Source organism: Lepidochelys olivacea (assembly GCF_965140295.1).
Source record: "Lepidochelys olivacea isolate rLepOli2 genome assembly, chromosome: 2".
Classification (NCBI taxonomy): Eukaryota; Metazoa; Chordata; order Testudines; family Cheloniidae; genus Lepidochelys; species Lepidochelys olivacea.
In genome coordinates this window covers 63,010,078-63,031,116 of record NC_140412.1, presented here as the reverse complement: position 1 = coordinate 63,031,116, position 21,039 = coordinate 63,010,078, and the positions used below count along the sequence as shown (strand labels likewise).

The 21,039-nt window shown below is 43.8% G+C and overlaps 1 protein-coding gene across 2 annotated transcripts in view; it reads left to right on the top strand.

Moving 5' to 3' along the window:
- Positions 1 to 4,786: 4,786 nt before the first annotated feature.
- Positions 4,787 to 21,039, top strand: part of MTFR1 (mitochondrial fission regulator 1) — a 37,770-nt gene continuing 21,517 nt past the window's right edge. Inside the window, exons 1-2 of one of the 2 annotated variants that reach the window (XM_084621296.1) lie at positions 4,787 to 5,022; positions 18,334 to 18,477. In XM_084621296.1, the coding sequence (XP_084477422.1) occupies positions 18,412 to 18,477 (66 nt within the window). In that variant the 5' untranslated portion in view covers positions 4,787 to 5,022; positions 18,334 to 18,411. Of the gene's footprint in view, positions 5,023 to 5,088; positions 5,109 to 18,333; positions 18,478 to 21,039 lie in introns of those variants that run through there. The other variant, XM_084621297.1, reaches the window with a different exon arrangement.

Here is a 21,039-nt window from a genome sequence, read left to right as displayed (position 1 = left end):
CAGCCCAGGGAAACTACACGTTCCAGTGCCTGTGCCTGGCGCGCCCGGGCTCCCGCTGGAGAAATGCATGCTGGGATATGTACTCTCGGTGGGGCTATGGCTCTACCAGGAGCACTGCATGCTCCACAGTGTAGTTTGTTGCCCATTCTGGTCCAGCGGTGCCTTGCGTTTTGCTACCTGTTGTCTACTGATGTGCCGCTGGAACATTGCATGCTGGGATCCGCAGTCTCTGTGAACCCTCAGGAACATTGCATGCTGGTACCTGTAGTCTCCGCATGCGCAAACGCCTGAAGTTTGGCAGCGTTGTATAAATTGATTTAATCTAGGCAGTAGTGGGCTACTGTGGATAACCCTGATATGCACGGGAGGTTACTACTTTTACTGAAAATATAATGCAAGGCAATCTGTGGTACAAAAGGCTTCAATACAGTCAACCTTTCCATATATGGCAGGGGATATTCTCCCATTAAAGTGCCTTAATTGTGATCACAGCACAGCTTCCAAGTAGGGGAAAGTATTCAGTGTTCCCTTATTCAGTTCTACAGAAGGTGAAACGAAATCCCTGGTTTCATAGAACCAGTCCTGACACAAAGAGTGCACTGCAAAACTAGAACAGATCCGGTCATCTAGAATCCTGTCACTTTACGGATCTAAGGCAAAATAATTTGATTGAAATGCCTCTTTAAAGACCACTGTCAACTAAACAAACAAAACTTTGCAGACGAATATCTTTACCTGTGTTTCTATTATCAATTTAGATTAGATTTTAAAGTTAAATAATATTACAAATCCCGTTTACACTATTTATGCATTTTGTTTACTTCTGCACTTCTCTCAGCTTGTACAATGAAAAGTTGCAAATTTGAAACTGACAAACAATCAGCCCCTTTTTCTGCTATAACCATTGCAGGTGAATGTTAATTTTTTTAAACAAAAGTTTTCATTTTTGTTTGATTTTTTTTTTATTTGTGGAAACATTTGTAATTTTTTTAGGTTTTATAAAAGCTTCTTTTATCAGCATTTAAATTTGAAGCTAAATTTAAATTGACTGTTTAATCCAATGTTACTGTGTTCCAAAATTTGGAAAGCTGAACCTCTCTACCCTTTTCGGAAAATGAAACCAATTATGCCCCTCTTGCAACCTTGGTTTGTGATGATAGAGGCCTACCCATCTTAATGTATACATCTTCTGCACCCTCACAGCTAGCTAGTCCTTCATGGAAAAACTTATGTAGATTTTCATAATAATATACTTCTTTCCTTTCTTACGTGCTTTCTTGAGCAGTGAAATTGTTAGCAATATTGACATATAAAGTATCACTGGCATTTCAGTTAGCACCCATTGAAAAGAATGGAGCAGTGCACACCTTAAGACTCTCTGCAAGATTATATGGATATCCACTTAAAATTTTGAAAATTTTCCTTCCAAACCCCGATAGCTAGAGACCATTCTTTTTAATGAAAGTTGAGACTCTGAACAAGTAAGGGATCTGCGTGTGCACCTCCTGCACCTACTAGTCCTCTCTCCCTCTCTCTAGTGGTAAGTCTTACACTTTGAAAAACATTGCTTTACTCACAGCTCAGTGTGTTGGGTTTAAGAATTCCAGCAATACTATTAAATTGCCGTATGAGTGGTGTCTGAACAGAGTAACATACACAATAATCTATGAAAAGGCCAATTTGAAGAGACGAATAGGGATGCATTTTTCAATTCAATTAAAATAAAGCAGACCAAGAGAGCTGTCACAGTTTCACGGTGAACTGCACCTTTGATTCCTACCCCTGCTCCCCTCCAGGGCGCCTACTTAAGGTTTCAGGCTCCAGCCATCACCTCTCTCAGGCAGAGACCCATATCTCTCTCCCTTGGACCAGGGCTTTAGGCTTGTAGTGCCTCTGTACCTCACTGTGATTTCCCCAGCAGTTCTGACCAAGTCCCAGCACCTGTAGTTAACCTTTCTTCAGGGCCTACAACAGTGTATGTACACCATTACCAGCCAACCTTCACAAAGCACAATACATTTATTCTTATGGTCAAACCATTACAGAGAAAACATACAAAAAAACCAGTAAACTGATTTAAACACACTAAATGTACCAGGAGTTATCAACCAGTCTTATGGGACTCAGTAGACCACAGTCTTTCCAATCCTTCCCCTGTTCCCCTAGAGTTGCTCCCCTCCCTTGGAAAGAACATTCTGTCTATGCTGGGTCAAGCTCACCTTTTCATGCCAAAAAAGCCCTTTGTCTGCTGGAAAACCCAGTCTGAAACACTATATGGTGGTATCTCTCTGGAGGCATTTACAACCTGAGTGACTCAAGCACTTGAGTGAAGCACTTGGAGGAGAGGAAGGTGATCAGGAACAGTCAACATGGATTCACCAAGGGCAAGTCATACCTGACCAACCTGATTGCCTTCTATGATGACATAACTGGCTCTGTGGATATGGGGTAAGCGGTAGATGTGATATATCTTGACTTTAGCAAAGCTTTTTATACGGTCTCCCACAGTATTCTTGCCAGCAAGTTAAAGAAGTATGGATTGGATGAATGGTCTATAAAGTGGATAGAAAGCTGGCTAGATTGTCGGGCTCAATGGGTAGTGATCAACGGCTTGATGTCTAGTTGGCAGCCAGTATCAAGCGGAGTGCCCCAGGGGTCAGTCCTGGGGCCAGTTCTGTTCAACATCTTTATTAATGATCTGGATGATGGGATGAATTGCACCCTCAGCAAGTTTGCAGATGACACTAAGCTGGGGGAGAGGTAGATACGCTGGAGGGTAGGGATTGGGTCCAGAGTGACCTAGACAAATTGGAGGATTGGGCCAAAAGAAATCTGATGAGGTTCAACAAGGACAAGTGCAGAGTCCTGCACTTAGGAAGGAAGAATCACAGACACCACTACAGGCTGGGGACCGACTGGCTAAGTGGCAATTCTGCAGAAAAGGACTTGAGGATTACAGTGGATGAGAAGCTGGATATGAGTCAGCAGTGTGCCCTTGTTGCCAAGAAGGCCAATGGCATATTGGGCTAGTATTAGTAGGAGCACTGCCGGCAGATAGAGGGAAGTAATTACTCCCCTCCATTCGGCACTGGTGAGGCCACACCTGGAGTACTGTATCCACTTTTGATCCCCCCCACTACAGAAGGGATGTGGACAAATTGGAGAGAGTCCAGTGGAGGGAAATGAAAATGATTAGAGGGCTGGGGCACATGACTTATGAGGAGAGGCTGAGGGAACTGGGGTTATTTAGTCTGCAGAAGAAAAGAGTGAGAGGAGATTTGATAGCAGCCTTCAACTACCTGATGGGGGGTTCCAAAGAGGGTGGAGCTAGGCTGTTCTCAGTGATGGCAGATGACAGAACAAGAAGCAATGGTCTCAAGTTGCGGTGGGGGAGGTCGAGGTTGGATATTAGGAAATACTATTTCTCTAGAAAGAATAGGAGTACTTGTGGCACCTTAGAGACTAACAAATTTATTTGAGCATAAGCTTTCGTGAGCTACAGCTCACTTCATCGGATGCTCACGAAAGCTTATGCTCAAATAAATTTGTTAGTCTCTAAGGTGCCACAAGTACTCCTGTTCTTTTTGTGAATACAGACTAACACAGCTGCTACTCTGAAAACTATTTCTCTAGGAGGGTGGTGAAGCACTGGAATGGGTTACCTAGGGAGGTGGTGGAGTCTCCATCCTTAGAGGTTTTTAAGGCCCGGCTTGACAAAGCCCTGGCTGGGATGATTTTGTTGGTATTGGTCCTGCTTTGAGGAGGGGCTTGGACTAGATGACCTCCTGAGGTCTCTTCCAACCCCTAATATTCTATGATTCTATGACTCGATTTAATCGCTCCCCCCTGTTTTTATTTCTTAGAGGAGCTGTGGTCACCCTCCTGCCCTGCAGTTGCATATAATGTCCACAGTGATACATACATAAAAAACATGGTCCCTAAAGATATTACATGCAGTTAAATATCTGTCACAAGAGCTTTTAGAAGGGTCAAGAATAGATTTTTTTTTGATACACATATAGATGCTATTAGCCGCCTTTATAACAAACATGCATGCCCTTTCTCACCAACTAAAAGTAAGAACTTCATTCTTCAGGAATGCTTTAATGGATATATAAATCATCTCCAGCAGGGATGTATTCAATAGTATTCAGAAAAAAGGATGAGCTCAGCCAGGCTTCCTGTGGTACAAACCCAGTGTCACATCATGCCAATGAGCCAGACAAGTGCAGAGCGGACAAAGTGCTTTGCTTTTCTGTGCACCGAAACCATGAATAGTAAAAGCGAGGGATTAATTTTAGCCCCACATTAGTCTTTTGTTAAAATAATAGTAACACAAAGAGAAATATTTTATGGGTTTAAAATAAACCATTCACTAACTTTTTAAAAAATAATAATTCTTGTGCCGTGCTGGAAACCCAAACACAACAGCACCCAGCGCTGGAGGAGACCAAACCGCAGCACCATCCAGGGAAGGGAGAACCAGTCCCAGAGCGCAGCTGATCGGACAGGCGGAGACAGGATCACGCAGGGAACAAGGTCCGGGTGCCCGCAGGGAGCTGGGGCGTGGTGTCACCCCCCTATCGGGTTTTGTCCTTGACTCTTCCACCGGGGCCAGCAGCATGCCACCACTGCGCGCAGGATCCCGGGCCCGCGCGCGCACGCTGAACGGCCAATCAGGGCTTGCTGGGCCGCCCAGGAGGCGACGTCACGGGATTGACTCTCGGCAGGCGCCCTTCAATCACGGGCGTGGGCGGGTGGCCCGGCCCCTGGGCGGGGAAAGCGGCAACTTGTCACTCCCAGACCGGAGCCCGGCGGCTGCCATTGCGGTCGCGGCGCTCTGGCCCGCGAATGAGCTGTAGGTTAGGTCCCGCCTCTCGCAGGCGCGGCGGCGATTGGTCAGTCCCGTGCAGCTCGCGATTGGCTGCGCGGGGAGGGCTGAGCTCCAAGCGGAGCCCGAGCCTCCGGAGCCGAAGAGCCGGTGACCGGCGAGTGAGCGCGGAGGCCCTGGCGGGGCAGCGGGTGAGTCTGGGCGGGGTTGCGTTGGGCGCTGCCAGGCGGCCGGCAGTGCCGGGACCTCTCGGGGCCCGTGTGGGGCTCCCTCTGCCGTGAGTCCGCGCACGCTGTTGGGGCCGGGAGCCTGATGGGGTCCGGGGGGCGCGGCGCCTTCGCTGGAAACCGCCGCGGGGCATCGTGGCCCGGAGCCACGGAGGTGGTGGGGACGCGGTAGAGCCGCGTCCTGGGGCGAGGGCGGGCAGCTCGGTTCAGAGCTCAGTCTGACGTGCCGATCCCCTCCCCACAGACTCTCCCTCCTGCTGGGCAGCGGGGGGGGGGCCGGGGTCCCTACCTCCTGCCCCGCTCCCCTACCACACGCTCCTTGGCCTGCCTGGGTCCGAGCAGGCCTTCCGCCCCAAGCCCCTCTCCCTGCCCCCGGGCGGGCGGGTCCTTCAGGGCGGGCGAAACACGGGAAGGGTAAACTGCGAGTCGAGGGGCCCTCGGAGGATGTGCGCGGGGGTCCCCCACTTCCGTTGGCCGAGGCGCGCTCCCTGGGTGACGGCACTTACAGGGGACCCCGCCCTTACCGGTGACTATTAGCTCTGGGAGCGTCTGTGGTTTCCGCCCTCCCGTAGTGCGACCCTGTGTGAGCCGTAGCAGAGCCATCGGTGCTAGTAACAGCCACGTGTAGCCTCCGTCAGCTCACTGGAGGGAGCCTGCCTGATGATTGGTTTCAGAGTAGCAGCCCTGTTAGTCTGTATTCGCAAAAAGAACAGGAGGACTTGTGGCACCTTAGCGACTAACTAATTTATTTGAGCATAAGCTTTAGTGAGCTACAGCTCGCTTCATCGGATGCATTCAGTGGAATGCCTTTCTGAACAGCTTTCTGATGGCCTTTCTGATCAGCTGGTCCCGACGGCACAGTAGAAACCAACTTTATATGCAGCTCCAGGGAGCCCCTGCTTCAAGCATGGCTGTTGCTGTTACAGCTCCAGCCTTAGGATGAATGGGACCTAAAGGTGATCCTGGATGAACAGTGTTTAGTACAGGCATACACACCAATTGGCTTACTAAATTCCTATTGCTTCTTCACTTACTAGCGTTACAGATCTTTTCCTTCCCACTTTGCTGATCTCCTGAGTGTTGACAGAGAGATCTGTGTCACTGTGTAGGCAGAGCGGGGTGATGTGGTCGCTGCCAGAGACTTTGCAATCTAAATCAGATACAAGTCCAAGATTGTAGGTAACTGTTAATATTAAAAAAAATCAAACAAACCTTGAGTTAACATCCACAAGTTCTAAGGAGGGCTTTGAAGGGAGGAAGGGAGATATGTGAAAGAAAGCATAGAATCAAATGAACTAAAAATCGTAAATGAATCAAACTGTACCATAGAATCTCTAGGGATAGACATTCCATGCTCTAATAATAAGAATATAGCAGTAGGGATGATGATAGTGACTGCGAAATGCTCAGGGAGATTAGAGACGCTATTAAAAATAAAAAAAACTCAATAATAATAATTAATAATGTGGGATTTCAGTTATCCGCATGGTGACTGGATACATGTCACCTCAGGACAGGATGCAGAGATAAAGTTTCTTGACACCTTAAATGACTGTTTCTTGGAGCAGCTGGTCCTGGAACCCACCAGAGGAGAGGCAATTCTTGATTTAGTCCTAAGTGGAGCACAGGAGCTGGTCCAAGAGGTGAATATAGCTGGACCACTTGGTAATAGTGACCATAATATTAAGTTATATATTATATCCCTGTGACAGGAAAAACACCACAGTGGCCCAACACTGTAGTATTTAATTTCAGAAAGGAGAACTACACTAGTTAAACAGAAATTAAAGGGTACAGTGCCAAAAGTGAAATCTCTGCAAGCTGCATGGAAACTTTTTAAAGACACCATAATAGAGGATTAACTTAAATGTATACCCCAAATTAAAAAAACATAGTAAGAGAACCAAAAAAGAGCCACCGTGGCTAAACAATAAAGTAAAAGAAGCAGTGAGAGGCAAAAAGGCATCCTTAAAAAGTGAAGCTAAATCCTAGTGAGGAAACTAGAAAGGAGCATAAACACTGGCAAATGAAGTGTAAAAATGCAGTTAGGAAGGCCAAAAAAGAATTTGAGGAAGAGTTAGCCAAAGACTCAGAAAGTAAGTTCATCAGAGGCAGGAAGCCTACTAAACGTCCATTGACCCCACTGGACAATTGAGGTGCTAAAGGATCACTCAAGGACAATAAGGCCATTGCGGAGAAACTAAATGAATTCTTTGCATTGGTCTTCACAGGCTGAGGATGTGAGGGAGATTCCCAAACCTGAGTCATTCTTTTTAGGTGACAGATCTGAGGAACTGTTCCAGATTGAGGTATCATTAGAAGAGGTTTTGGAACAAATTGATAAATTAAACAGCAATAAGTCACCAGGACCAGATGGTATTCACCCCAGAGTTCTGAAAGAACTCAAATGTAAAATTGCGAAACTACTAACTGTAGCCTGTAACCTATCATTTAAATCAGCTTCTGTACCAGATGACTGGACAATAGCTAATGGGACGCCAATTTTTAAAAATGGCTCCAGAGGTGATCACTGCAATTACAGGCCTGTAAACCTGACTTCAGTATCGGGCAAACTGGCTGAAACTATAATAAAGAACAATATTGTCAGACAGATAGATAAACATAATTTGTTGAGGAAGAGTCAACATGGTTTTTGTAAAGGGAAATGATGCCTCACTACTAGAATTCTTCGAGGGGGTCAACAAGCAAGTGGACCAAGGGGATCCAGTGGATATAGTGTACTTAAATTTTTAGAAAGCCTTTGACAAGGTCCCTCACCAAAGGCTCTTATGCAGAGTAAACTGCCATGGGGTAAGAGGGAAGGTGCTCTCATGGATTGGTAAAAGATAGAAAACAAAGGGGAGGTATAAATGGTCAGTTTTCAGAACGGAGAGAGGTAAATAGTGGTGTCCCCTAGGGGTCTGCTCTGGGACCAGTCCTATTCAACATATTCATAAATGATCTGGAAAAAGGGGTAAACAGTGAGGTGGCAAAATTTGCATATGATACAAAATTACTAAAGATAATTAAGACCCAGGCAGACTGCAAAGAGCCTCAAAAGGATCTCTCAAAACTGGGTGACTGGGCAACAAAATGGCAGATGAAATTTAATGTTGATAAGTGCAAAGTGATGCACATTGGAAGGCATAATCCCACCTATACATATAAAATGATGGGGTCTAAATTAGCTTTTACCACTCAAAAAGATCTTGGAATAATTGTGGATAGTTCTCTGAAAATATCCACTCAGTATGCAGCGGCAGTCAAAAAAGCAAACAGATAATAGGACAGAAAATATCATGTTGCCTCTATAAATCCATGGTACGCCCATATCTTGAATACGGTGTGCAGATGTGGTCGCCCCATCGCAAAAAAATATATTGGAATTGGAAAGGGTTCAGAAAAGGGCAACAGAAATGATTAGGGGTATAGAATGGCTTCTGTATGAGGAGAGATTAATAAAACTGGGACTTTTCAGCTTGGAAAAGAGATAGCTAAGGGGAGATAGGATTGAGGTCTATAAAATCATGACTGGTGTAGAGAAAATAAATAAGGAAGCGTTGTTTACTTCTTCTCATAACACAAGAACTAGGGGTTACCAAATGAAATTAGTAGACAGCAGATTTAAAACAAATAAGAGGATGTATTTCTTCACACAACACACAGTCAACTCCTTGTGCAACTCCTTGCCAGAGGATGTTGTGAAGGCTAATACCATAACAGGTTTCAAAAAAGAACTAGGTAAATTTATGGAGGATAGGTCCATCAATGGCTATTAGCTAGGATAGGCTAGGGACATCATTCCTGTCCCTGTTTGCCAGAAGCTGGGAATGAGCGACGGGATGGATCACTTGATGATTACCTGTTCTGTTCATTCCCTCAGGGGCACCTGGCACTGGGCACTGTCGGAAGACAGGATACTGGGGTAGATGGACCTTTGGTCTGACCCATTAGGGCTGTTCTTGTGTTATAAGAGCATTTCAAAGTGGGAGGTTGCAGGCTCAGTCATTTTTCCTGTCTGAGGACATCTGGTACCGTGTATGGAGATAGCAGTGTTTTATTTCAGTTTGCCATATGTAGGCACTACATGTGACTGCATCTAGCACAATTCAGATATGGAAGCTAGGTGACTTGAGATTCGTAACAGGATATGATGGCTTACAGTAGCTTGATTCCAGTCCAGTTCATTTCGACGTCAAAGTAATTACTAAAGTCATTCCAAGTGGAAAATGATCGTGGAATGTTTTTTATGATCTCACAACATGGTGTGATGGTAATTTATAAATTAGTAGTTAACTGCAGAAATTGAATTGTAGTTCTGTTGTCTCTGAAAAAACAGATGCACTTGAGTGCAAAAGCAAGAGGAGGAGCCTCTGTTTATGAACATCAGATAGCGAAGTTTAGATCTGTGATGAACAGATACTTCTGAAGACAAGTAGTCAAACCTCCAAATTCATGTGGGTTTTTCTTTAAATTACTCTTTAGTAGCTGGCAAGATATGACACTGTCATTCTTCTATACTATGACTTTGTTATGCTTCTGTTTTATAAAACTTAAATATAAATCTTACTGTTTAGAATATATTGTAGCACTTGTTTTTATTTGTTGGAATCTCTGGAAACTGGAGCATAGACAAGCACTAAGACTGTTACTCTGGTGCTCAGAAATAAGTAGCTCCTAGTAGTGACTGTGCAATCTTTGCTTACTAGTCATGTCACCCTTTATAAATATCTAGTCTGCACTAGTTTGGGAAATGGATAGTCTTCAAGCTGGTCCTACATTAAAAGATTCTTGATGGCTCTTCAGTATACTGCTGCAGTGGTTTTTTGTCTGAAATCTTGTTCTTTCTTTGACACTCAGGCCTGGTTTATGCTTAAAATTTAGGTAAATGTAGCTATGGTGCTATGAGTGTGGAAAAATCCATACCCCCTGAGCGCCGTAGCTATGCAGACCTAACTCCTAGTGTAGACACGGCTAAGTGCGTGGAAGCATTCTTCTGTTGACCCAGCTATTGTCTCTCGCGGAGGTGATGTTTCTACAGCAGCAGAAAAACATCATCTGGTGCTGTAGTCAGTGTCTACACTATGGGGTTATGGTGGCATAGCTACAGAGCTTAGGTAAGCTGCTACAGTTCCCGAGGTAGACATGACCTCGGTATACTCGCTTTTATAGGTGCCATTTCATCAGATGATGTTGGGGCATGTGCCAGCATTAACAACTGCAGACATGCATCCCTGATAAAGTGGGTAAACCTGATTTTAAGGTGTCTGCTTTAAAGGGAAACTACCTACTTCAAGATTATATTTCTCTTAATCTTGTACCTGCAAGTAACACCTCCGTTCTCTGTAAGGGATTAGAGAGGTTTTCCTTTATATTTTTTCTTTTTGTTTAGTTTGTGCATTTTACAACACTTCATACAAATACAGTAAATTGATTATATGCAGTCAGTTTCTTCTTTTGCCTGCATAGGTTTCACATAAATGGGTGGGAAGGGGAGATTTTTAGGAAGGAAAATGTGACTATTTCACTTTAAAAGGTGGAAAATGACAACTGTGGACAGAGATTCAGACAGATAAAGGACTTGAAGCTACGTTTTTCATAAATGTGTCTACGTCGAGGTGGTGTCTGTTTTAATTTTTTTTCTTCTCTCCATTTCTGTGTAGCGCTATAAGCCTTGGTTGAGTGTTTCATTATAACTTTTCTCCACAGTACATTGTTTTCTGTTTTGAATCTGAAAAGTGCTTTTAGATTTACTCTGCTAACTCATTATTAAATAATCAGTATTATTTCCTTAATTTATAAATCAATGTCTGATATAAAAATGTTGGGTAATGTATACAAGACAGGCAAATGTGAAAAATGGGGGAAGCAGAGCATAGCAAGGCTCATGTTAGAAATACAGCACTCTCTGGGGAGAAGAAGTGTGTCTGGAATTCCTTCCAGATTAGGGTCACTGAACATTGTGTCAGTTTTTGGGTAAGCAGGTGTCTATAAAGGAGGACTTCTTGCTGTTGGGGGGAAGAGGGGGAGAGTTTTCCTCTCTTTCCTTCCAAATTTACCTAGTTGGAGTGGGATATTAATCTTCACTGCTTTTCTCCCAGATTCTGTTGGGAGTCTTCCTTCTCTGAGACAAGCTGCTTATAGCCTTCACAACCTGAATTAATAACTACCAATGAAGTGCTGCATCTTACAGCAGGGGCATTGCAGTATTCTGAATTACTGTAAATATAAAGACAGGTTTCAGAGTAGTAGCAGTGTTAGTCTGTATGCACAAAAGGAACAGGAGTACTTGTGGCACCTTAGAGACTAACAAATTTATTAGAGCATAAGCTTTCGTGAGCTACAGCTCACTTCATTGGATGTATAGAATGGAACATATAGATATAGATGAAGTGAGCTGTAGCTCACAAAAGCTTATGCTCTAATAAATTTGTTAGTCTCTAAGATGCCACAAGTACTCCTGTTCTTTTTGTAAATATAAAGGAGAAATTGACATGACTCTTGTCAGTTTATCTGCAGTCCCCAAGGTTGCGAGTGCCCTTTGTCAGACTGACCAGTCTCTCTTCACTTGTTTGAGAAAGCTATGAGCAGCAGCAATTACTGAATCATTTTGTTTGTTAACTTAATACTTAGAGGGTTATTTTGCAAACATAAAAGCTAGAAACTTTTTAAATGAACACCCAAAGTCTGCAAAAACGGGTCAATTGAGTTTCTCCTCTCAGGAAGGGTAAGTTGAATAGACTATTTTGGGCATTACTTTTATTTCTTAAGTTTCAGAGTGGTAGCTGTGTTAGTCTGTATCAGCAAAAAGAATGAGGAGTACTTGTGGCACCTTAGAGACTAACAAACTGATTTGAGCATAAGCTTTCGTGGGCTAAAACCTACTTCGTCGGATTCATGCAGTGGCCACAAAAGCTTATGCTCAAATCAGTTTGTTAGTCTCTAAGGTGCCACAAGTACTCCTCGTTCTTTTTATTTCTTAGGCACTTGGCAGCAGGAATTTCCAAACTATAACCTACATTTAGGAGGCGACCGTCACTTGGTCATGCTGATGAGTATGCCAACATTAAATATTATCCATGTCTGTAGTTTCAAGAGAAAAGATAAAAAACTGTGCCAAGTAACTTTTGTTCTTTAGGATAACATCTTGCTGCTACTTAAAGTAGTTCAAATGAAGGTTTTTGCTAGGGATGGTAAAATGAATAAATGTTGAATTTCTCCTTCTCAAATTTGGCAGCTACGTAAAGTACAGGCGAGACACGTTCTAGAAATTGCTGTTATTGCTGTCTAGCAATTTCATTGAGTATGAAATCTTTGCATTCTTGGGGATATAAGTAGATTGTGGAAGAGTTGTAATTTATGAAGAAAGGTAGAGTGCAGTAGAATATAGGTAAAACAAATGTCTAGGGTGGTTGTGATAACTCTAGAAAATGAATGGATCTCATAAAAACATCAAGGTGAAATATTGTTTGAGTATTTTGTTTTCTTTTAGATGACATCTTAATTGGAGATTATAAAAACATTAAGACTATTTGTTCTGGGTTAATGTAGCGTTCTAGAGGGTTACTCAGTGTTAGCATGCAGTAGATCTGAAACAGATTTTCATGCTTTAATGGTTCTGATTCTATTGATGTAAATGGTACAACTTGCATTAACTTCTGTGAGAGCCAGATCAAGACCACCTTCAGCAAGGAATCAAATGATGTAAAATTGGTGCCCTGAACCCTAGAATGCCTTAAGTATCTAAACCAGTGATACTCAGACTGAGGCTTGAGAGCTGCAAGTGGCTCTTTAATGTGTCTCCTGTGGTTATTTGTAACATGTCATATTAAAACATTGTGTGATTTTAATTATTAATCAGCATGCGTTTACTATGTTATTAACCAATTGCAGTTGATAAAATAAAACTTGATCAGTCATTTTGCTGTGAGAATTATGAATGTTAAAATAGTAAATAAAACAATGAATTCACACTACTGTGGTTCTTTTGAGTAACATTGAGTGCTAATTTGATTCCTGAACCACTGAGGTCTGAGTATCGCTGGTCTAAACATTGCTTAAAATTGAAGTGGTTTACACCCTGAATTATAAATAGTCAACTTCTCTAAATACCTCTGCTGTAGAATAGTTGTTCTATCAAACTTAATCTCTTGCCAAGTGCAAAAAAATCTTAAACATCTACACTACTTGTGGTAGTGGTGAGGAACTCAGTCAAACCAGCTTTTTTAACCTCACCTTAAAAAAAAAAAAAAAAAAAACCTTTAGAGCTGAGTTCTTGGTAATAACTACATATGGAAACTTGGCATAGGAGTTGTAAACAGTTGGGGAAAAACATGTTTGTAATGGAAACACTGGCAGTCCTAACTATTACGCTTGCAGGCATTCTCATGTCTCTTCTAATCCTCTGGCTTGAGAATATTTCCTGCATATCATTTCTTTCCCAGTACTTTAGCATTTTTTGTTTTAATGGTGACTAAGGGTATGTCTACACTACAAAATTAAGTCGACTTTATAGAAGTTGATTTTTAGAAATGGACTTTATACAGTCAATTGTGTATGTCCCCACTAAGCGCATTAAGTCGGAGTGTGTCGTCAATACCGTGTCTAGGATCGATTTACGGAGTGGTGCACTGTAGGTAGCTATCCCACAGTTCCCGCAGTCTCTGCCGCCCATTGGAATTCTGTGTTAAGCTCCCAATGCCTGAGGGGGCAAAAAACATTGTTGCGGGTGGTTTTGGGTACATGTCGTCAGTTGCCCCTCCCTCCCTCTGTGAAAGCCAGGGCAGACAATCGCTTTGCACCTTTTTTCCTGGGCTACCCGTGCAGATGCCATACTATGGCAAGCATGGAGCCTGGTGCTCACCAGCTCACCGGTGCTTTTGTGAGCATTGTAAACACCTTGCACGTTATCCTGTAGTATGTGCAGAACCTGGCTAAGAGACACCAGCACGAGGATGATTGTGAGGAGGACATGGACACAGACATTCCTGAAAGCACAGGCTGTGGCAATTGGGACGACATGGTGGCAGTGGGGCTGGTTGATACAGTGGAATGCCGATTCTGGGCCCGGAGAACAAGCACAGACTGGTGGGACTGCATAGCGTTGCAGGTATGGGATGATTCACAGTGGCTGCGAAACTTTTGCATGCATAAGGCCACTTTCCTTGAACTTCGTGAGTTGCTTTCCCCTGCCCTGAAGGGCAGGCATACCAAGGTGAGAGCTGCCCTGACAGTTGAGAAGTGAGTGGCAATAGCCCTGTGGAAGCTTTCAACGCCTGATTGCTACAGGTCAGTTGGCAATCAATTTGGAGTGGGCAAATCTATTGTGGGAAAGCAGGCAGTGCAGTCATTGACATTCTGTTATCAAGGGTAGTGACTCTGGGAAATGTGTAGGCCATACTGAATGGCTTTGTTGCAATGGGGTTCCCTAACTGTGGTGGGGTGATAGGTGGAACACACATCCCTATCTTGGCACCGGACCACCTTGCCAACCAGTATGTAAACCATAAGGGGTACTTCTCAATGGTGCTGCAAGCACTGGTGGATCACAAGGGACGTTTCATCGACATCAACGTGGGATGGCCAGGAAAGGTGCATGACGCTCACATCTTTAGGAACTCAAGGCTGTTTGAGCAGTTGCAAGCAGGGACTTACTTCCCAGACCAGAAAATTACTGTTGGGGATGTTGAAATGCCAGTAGTTATCCTTGGGGACCCAGCCTCCCCCTTGCTCCCATGGCTCATGAATCTGTACACAGATAGCCTGGACAGTAGTAAGGAGCAGTTCAGCTATAGGCTGAGCAAGTACAGAATGGTGGTAGAAAGTGCCTTTGGACATTTAAAAGGTCACTGACACTGTTTCCTGACCAAGTTAGACCTCAGCACAACCAACATTCCCATTGTTATTGCTGCTTGCTGTGTGCTCCATAATATCCGTGAGAGTAAGGGGGAGACGTTTATGGCGGGGTGGGAGGTTGAGGCAAATCGCCTGGTGGCCAGTTTTGAGCAGCCAGACACCAGGGCGATTAGAAGAGCACAGCTAGGTGCGCTGCGCATCAGAGAGGTTTTGAAAACCAGTTTCATGACTGGCAGTGTGACAGTTGTGTGTTTTTCCTTGATGCAAACCCACCCACTTCGTTGATTTTAATTTCCTGTAAGCCAACCACCCTCCCCCCTTCAATCACAGCTGGCAAAGGAAATAAAGTCACTATTGTTTTGAAACCATGCATTCTTTCTTTCTTAATTAAAAAAAAAAAAAAAGTGAGATAACTGACAAGGTAGCCCAGGTGGGGTGGGGAAGGACAAGGCCACATTGTTTATTGTAGCCACACTACAAATCAAAACTGTTCGAATGACAGGCTTCTGTTGCTTGGGCCATCCTCTGGAGTGGCTGGGTGCCCGGAGCCTCCCCAGCCCGCGTTCTTGGATGTCTGGCTGAGGAGGATATGGAACTTGGGGAGGAGGTCAGGCGGTTATACAATGGATGTGGGGGGGGGAAGGGGTGTCTGTGCTCTTGTGGGCTTTCCTGTAGCTCCAACAGATGCTTCATTGTGTCTGTTTGCTCCTCCATTAGCCTTAGCATTGCCTCCTGCCTTTACTCTTCGCGCTCACTTAATGCTTTCCTGGCCTCTGCAACTGAATGCCTCCGTATATTAAGTTGTGCCCTATCAGTGCGGGAGGACTGCATGAGCTCAGAAAACATGTCATCGCGAGTACGTTTTTTTCGCCTTCTAATCTGTGATAACCTCAGGGATGGAGATGATAGGGGGAGCATAGAAATATTTACACCTGGGGGAAGATAAAAAGGGAGAGTAAAATTAAGATGATACATTTCTGAGAACAAAAGGGAGACTCTTTCGCAGTGAATCAAGCAATTCACAGTAGACAGCAAATGTGCTTTAGGTACAAGGTCGCATTTTGCCTTTTATATTGAGCACCTGCCGGTATGGTGACACATCACAAACGGCTGGGCAACAGATTTGGTTTCCAGGCAGCCATGGTAAGCCTTTTGGTATGTGGGGTTGGCTTCTTACGCCTTCATAATATGTGGGAAATGTTTCAAACTGCAGCGCCCTCCTTTCCCATAGCAAGCAAAGCTGGTTGGGTTTCACATTTTAAAAGGAGGGGCTGAAGTTTTCAGGTGGATGTGCAGCACACACCTCCCCCCACCCCACTGCGTGGCTATTCCCTGAGATGATGCCTTTTAGCCAAGTGCAAACAACCCAGCATGAATGGGGTCCTTTTACTGTTCCCTTACAAAAATTCCCCTATTTCAACCAGGTGACCTTGAATGATATCCCTCTCCTGAGGCTAACACAGAAAGATATAGACCGAATGTTGCTTGAATGTGACCAAAACCCAGGACCATTCGCTGCCATGCTTTGTGCTGCAATGATTCCAGACTACTTGCTACTGGCTTGGCATGGTAAAGTGTCCTACCATGGAGGACGAAATAAGGCAGCCCTCCCCAGAAACCTTCTGCAAAGGCTTTCAGAGTACCTCCAGGAGATGTCCCTGGAGGATTCCCGCTTCATCCCCAGACACATTAACAGACTTTTCCAGTAGCTGTACTGGCCACGAATCATCCTAATTCTTCAGGGCAAATCAAACATTAAACACTATTGCTTTTAAGCCCTGTACTGTAGTTACAAATGTGCACTCACCAGAGCTGCCTTCTCTGGCTTCAGGATCAGGGATCCTGCCTTGAGAGGGTATTGGCTCCAGGGTGATGAAAAGGTCCTGGCTTCTGGGGAAAACTGATTCACCGCTTGCCTGCTGCGCATTCTCCTCCTCCTCCTCCTCTTCCACAAAATCCTCCTCCCTGTTGCGTGAGACTCCCCCATTGCAGGTGTCCGCAGACAGTGGTGGGGTAGTGGTAGGGTCCCCCCACCCCCAGAATGCCATGCAGCTGATCATAGAAGCGGTATGTATGGGGCTCTGACCCAAAGCAACTGTTTACCTCCTTTGTCTTTTGGTAGGCTTGCCTGAGCTCCTTAACTTTCACACGGCACTGCTGTGTGTCCCCATTGTAGCCTCTCTCCACCATGCCCTGTGCGATTTTGGCATATATATTAGCATTTCTTCTTTTTGATCGGAGTTCGGCCTGCACAGATTCTTCTCCCCATATGGCAATCAGATCCAATGTCTCCCATGCTGGAGCTCATTTGCGATTCTGGGGGGACTGCATGGTCACCTGTGCGGCTGAGCTTGCCACACTGACCAAACAGGAAGTGAAATTCAAAATTTCCTGGGGCTCTTCCTGTGTACCTGGCTAATGCATCGGAGTTCAAAGTGCTGTCCAGAGCAGTCACATTGGAGCACTCTGGGATAGCTCTCAGAGGCCAATACCGTCAAATTGTCTGCACTACCCCAACTTCAATCCAGCAAGGTTGATTTTAGCACTACTCCCCTCGCTGGGGAGAAGTACAGAAGTCAAATTTAAGAGCCCCTTAGGTCGACGGAACGGGATTGGTTGTGTAGACGCATTCATTTTAAAATCTACCTAACATGGCTAAATTCGACTGAACCCCGCAGTGTAGACCAGGGCTAAGGAATTTTACTAGCTTCCAACAAATCAATATATATAGTTCATACTACAATATTCCTGTTGTTCAGAATGATTCAGTGACTTAGACTCTGCATATAAACTGTCAGATGAAGCCAAAAATGATCCAGAATCTATAGTAGTAACTAATTGTTATTGAGTGGCAGCACAAACACTTTTGTGATAAAAGAATGAGGCTTGGGTTGGACTTTTATTCATCTGCTGCTCTGGCATTTGAAGCCAACTTAAAACAACACAGAGTAACACAGTAAACAAGATTGTGAGGAGAACTCCTTGTTTCTCTAATCTATTTACAGTAATCTTAGTTGTAACAATTACTAGGGAAGGGATTTGACAGAAGCTACTTGTAAGCTGATGGTGTCCAAAATGCCATTCGCTGTTTACAGATGTTCCAAGTGACCCTTGCTCACTTACTATCAGATAATTATGTTTAGGACCTTCTCCTGCTTATTGCTGAAGTAAAGCCATTATGCCATGGAAACCATTACTGACTGCATTCTGCAACAGCAGTTTTAGTGCCTTAAATGTGACATATTTTTGTTTTAAAATCTAGAGCCTATTTAGAATACGTGGCTATTGTGAAAGTACTGGGAAGAGCTGTTGCTGAAAAATTCTGCATTCAGAGTCCGTTTCTACTGATCATTGTTGGAATGTGTGTAATTTTGTCGGACTTCAAGAAAGCCTTTTTACAATGTTTGCCTTTTATTTCAGAGGGACTATGGAACCTCAGCAGCCCTGTAGGTTTGGAAGGTTTAAATACCAGTTTGTGAAGACTTTTTGCCACTCCAGATGATCTGCTGGATTAAACGTGTAATTAGGATGGTTTTTGCACAAGTTGGACTAAACATGGAATCAGTAAGTGTTCCAGTTTCATTGAAATTCTATTGAGTGCAAATATTTCAAATGTAATCCACTTAAATATATAGTTCACAGTGAGAGCACATGGGACTGCATTTTAAATTTTATGCAGTGTTGGTATAATTCTTACATTAATTAATTTAACTTGATTGACATAAGGTTATGAAACCTAGTGCTTCGGTATATGATCGTAGTTGCTATATTAAAAGCTAAAACAGGCTGTTGTGTTCCTGCTGGCTTTAATGACAAAACATATAACTTATAGTGGAACGCTGCCATTCAGGGTGCACAAAGAAGGGGTTTTCTAAACACTTTGAAATTGAAAGGACACTTACTTGTTTTTTCTCAAAGGGGGAATTAATTTCCATATAAACTAGTATGATGCAATAGGTTCACCTCCCATACAGTCTCTTGGCTATTCTAGTACCAGTTCAGGTTCCTGAAATGCTTGTAAAACACAGTGGTACTTCGCAAGTCTTTGCGGGTATGTCTACATGGCAAAAAAAAATACCTGCAGTGATGAGTCTGAGCTCTGGACTACAAACTCGGGCTCTTACTAAGGTCATGTCTTCACTGGCAACATTAAAGTGCTGCCGTGGCAGCGCTTTAACGTGGCTTGTGTAGTCGCAGCGTACTGCTGGGAGAGCTCTCAGCACTCTTAAAAAAACCCACCCCCATGAGGGGAATAGCTGGTGCACTGTCTACAGGGGCACTTTACAGCACTGAAACTTTCAGTGCTCAGCAGGATGTTTTTCACACCCCTGAGCGGGAAAGTTGAAGCGCTGTAAAGTGCCAGTGTAGACAAGCCCCAAGAAGCTAAAAATAGCCATGAAGATGTTCAGGCTCTGAAGCCCAGGAAAGTGGATGCGTTTCAGAGTGCAAGCCTGAGCCAGAATGTCTGCATGATTATGGTTGTTGTTGTTGTTTTAGTGCTGTAGCATGAGCCTGAGTCTGTATACCTGAGCTCAGACTCACTATTGCTGTGTAGACATACCTTGTAGTCTGTTCAGTAACACCCCTTTCTCCCATTCTAGTAGGTCTGAGAGCTGCAGAAGTGGTACTCTTCTGGCTTCACCTATCCCAAAACCTTTCCCCACCTCAAGGGAGGGGCAATGGTGATAGAGACCATTCTTGACCTTGTTTTGCACATGTTGTCAATCAGCCAGCCAACCACACCATGTTCTTTCCCCTTTGCCTCTTCTCCACACCCCATAAAATTTCCTGTTTCACTGTAATCTTTCTCTTCTTTCCCTCCTTCCCAGGAGCCCATAACATATTCTTATTCCTGCCATAATTTCCAAGCCCCCAGCAAAGTACCACAAAACTAATTGTGATCCTAATTGTGTTGTCTGTGCTTCTCTCTTTGAAGGCTGTGCTATGTGCAAGAGCAGAAGAGCTGCATTCTCTGAGGGGAAGCAGAAAGGAGTGTGTACACTTCTTGACTCCCTGCCTCATGCAGCACTGTAGCCCTTTCTTTCACTGCTCAGCAGAAGCAGCAGATCAAAACTAAAACAGTTGCACAGCAACCATTTTCCTGCTGACACGGTTGGGAGCCACTCTGAACAGAAGAAGTAGCTTAGGTGCAGTCCTCTGCTGTGAGACCTCCTACATATTCTTCCTCTTAAATGCGCAGGGAGGGTGGGAAAGGAAGATTTACAATTGTGTTATATTTAAATTTATATTTTGCCAGATTATTGTAGATTGATGACCTTTTTGTCAGGAGAGCTGGCAAGCTGAAATTATAAAACTCAGTTTACATAAGACCTAATTAGTGCCTTATGATGATCTAAAATAGAGGTTAGAGAATAGGAACACAAATTCATACCAGACACCAGTTCTTTGAACACAAAACTGAGATCTACAACCGTAGAAATCCTGAGCAACCTCGCTGGATCCTCTTCACAACCAATTCAGATCATCCAAACAATCTGTATTGACATAGTCATTGTCCTATATCTTTGGGTCCAGTTTTTAAAAAATATTCTTAATATGGGAAAGAACAGCTCCAGTTTCTTCTTTCTTTCTTTTTTTTTCTTCTTTTTTTCCCCCTCCTCCTGCCCTTTCTCTTCCATAGCAGGCTTGTGGTAACAATTAAATTTCCAAACACCAAGTGGTGTAGATTTTTATAACATTTCTCATTTGTGGGATTGAGGCAGTTAAGAGGAAGCAAGTAAGCTAGGTGATTTATCAGCTGCTGATTCTCCTCCTCTCCCCACTATACACTATGTTCAGGTACATTCTCAAATCCAGTTTTGAGTGATTTCCACTGGTTATGTAGCCTGTAGTCTAGATTTCACTGTTAGGGGAAAAAATGATAAACTTCCTCTCATTATTCAGTACTGTACTGCCTAAACAATTCCTCTCTCTGATACTGAGGTCAGATTTCTTATTTTCAGAATCCTGAATTTGTGCTGATATGCTATTTGCCAGAGCCCCAGTCTCAGTGTGCTAGAGACCTTTCTGATTTGAGTTGATACCCTTAGTCATTATTAGTGTGGTATTGACATAAGAATAGCTATACTATGTTACCTCGATGATCCCTGGCCTAAATTTAACAAA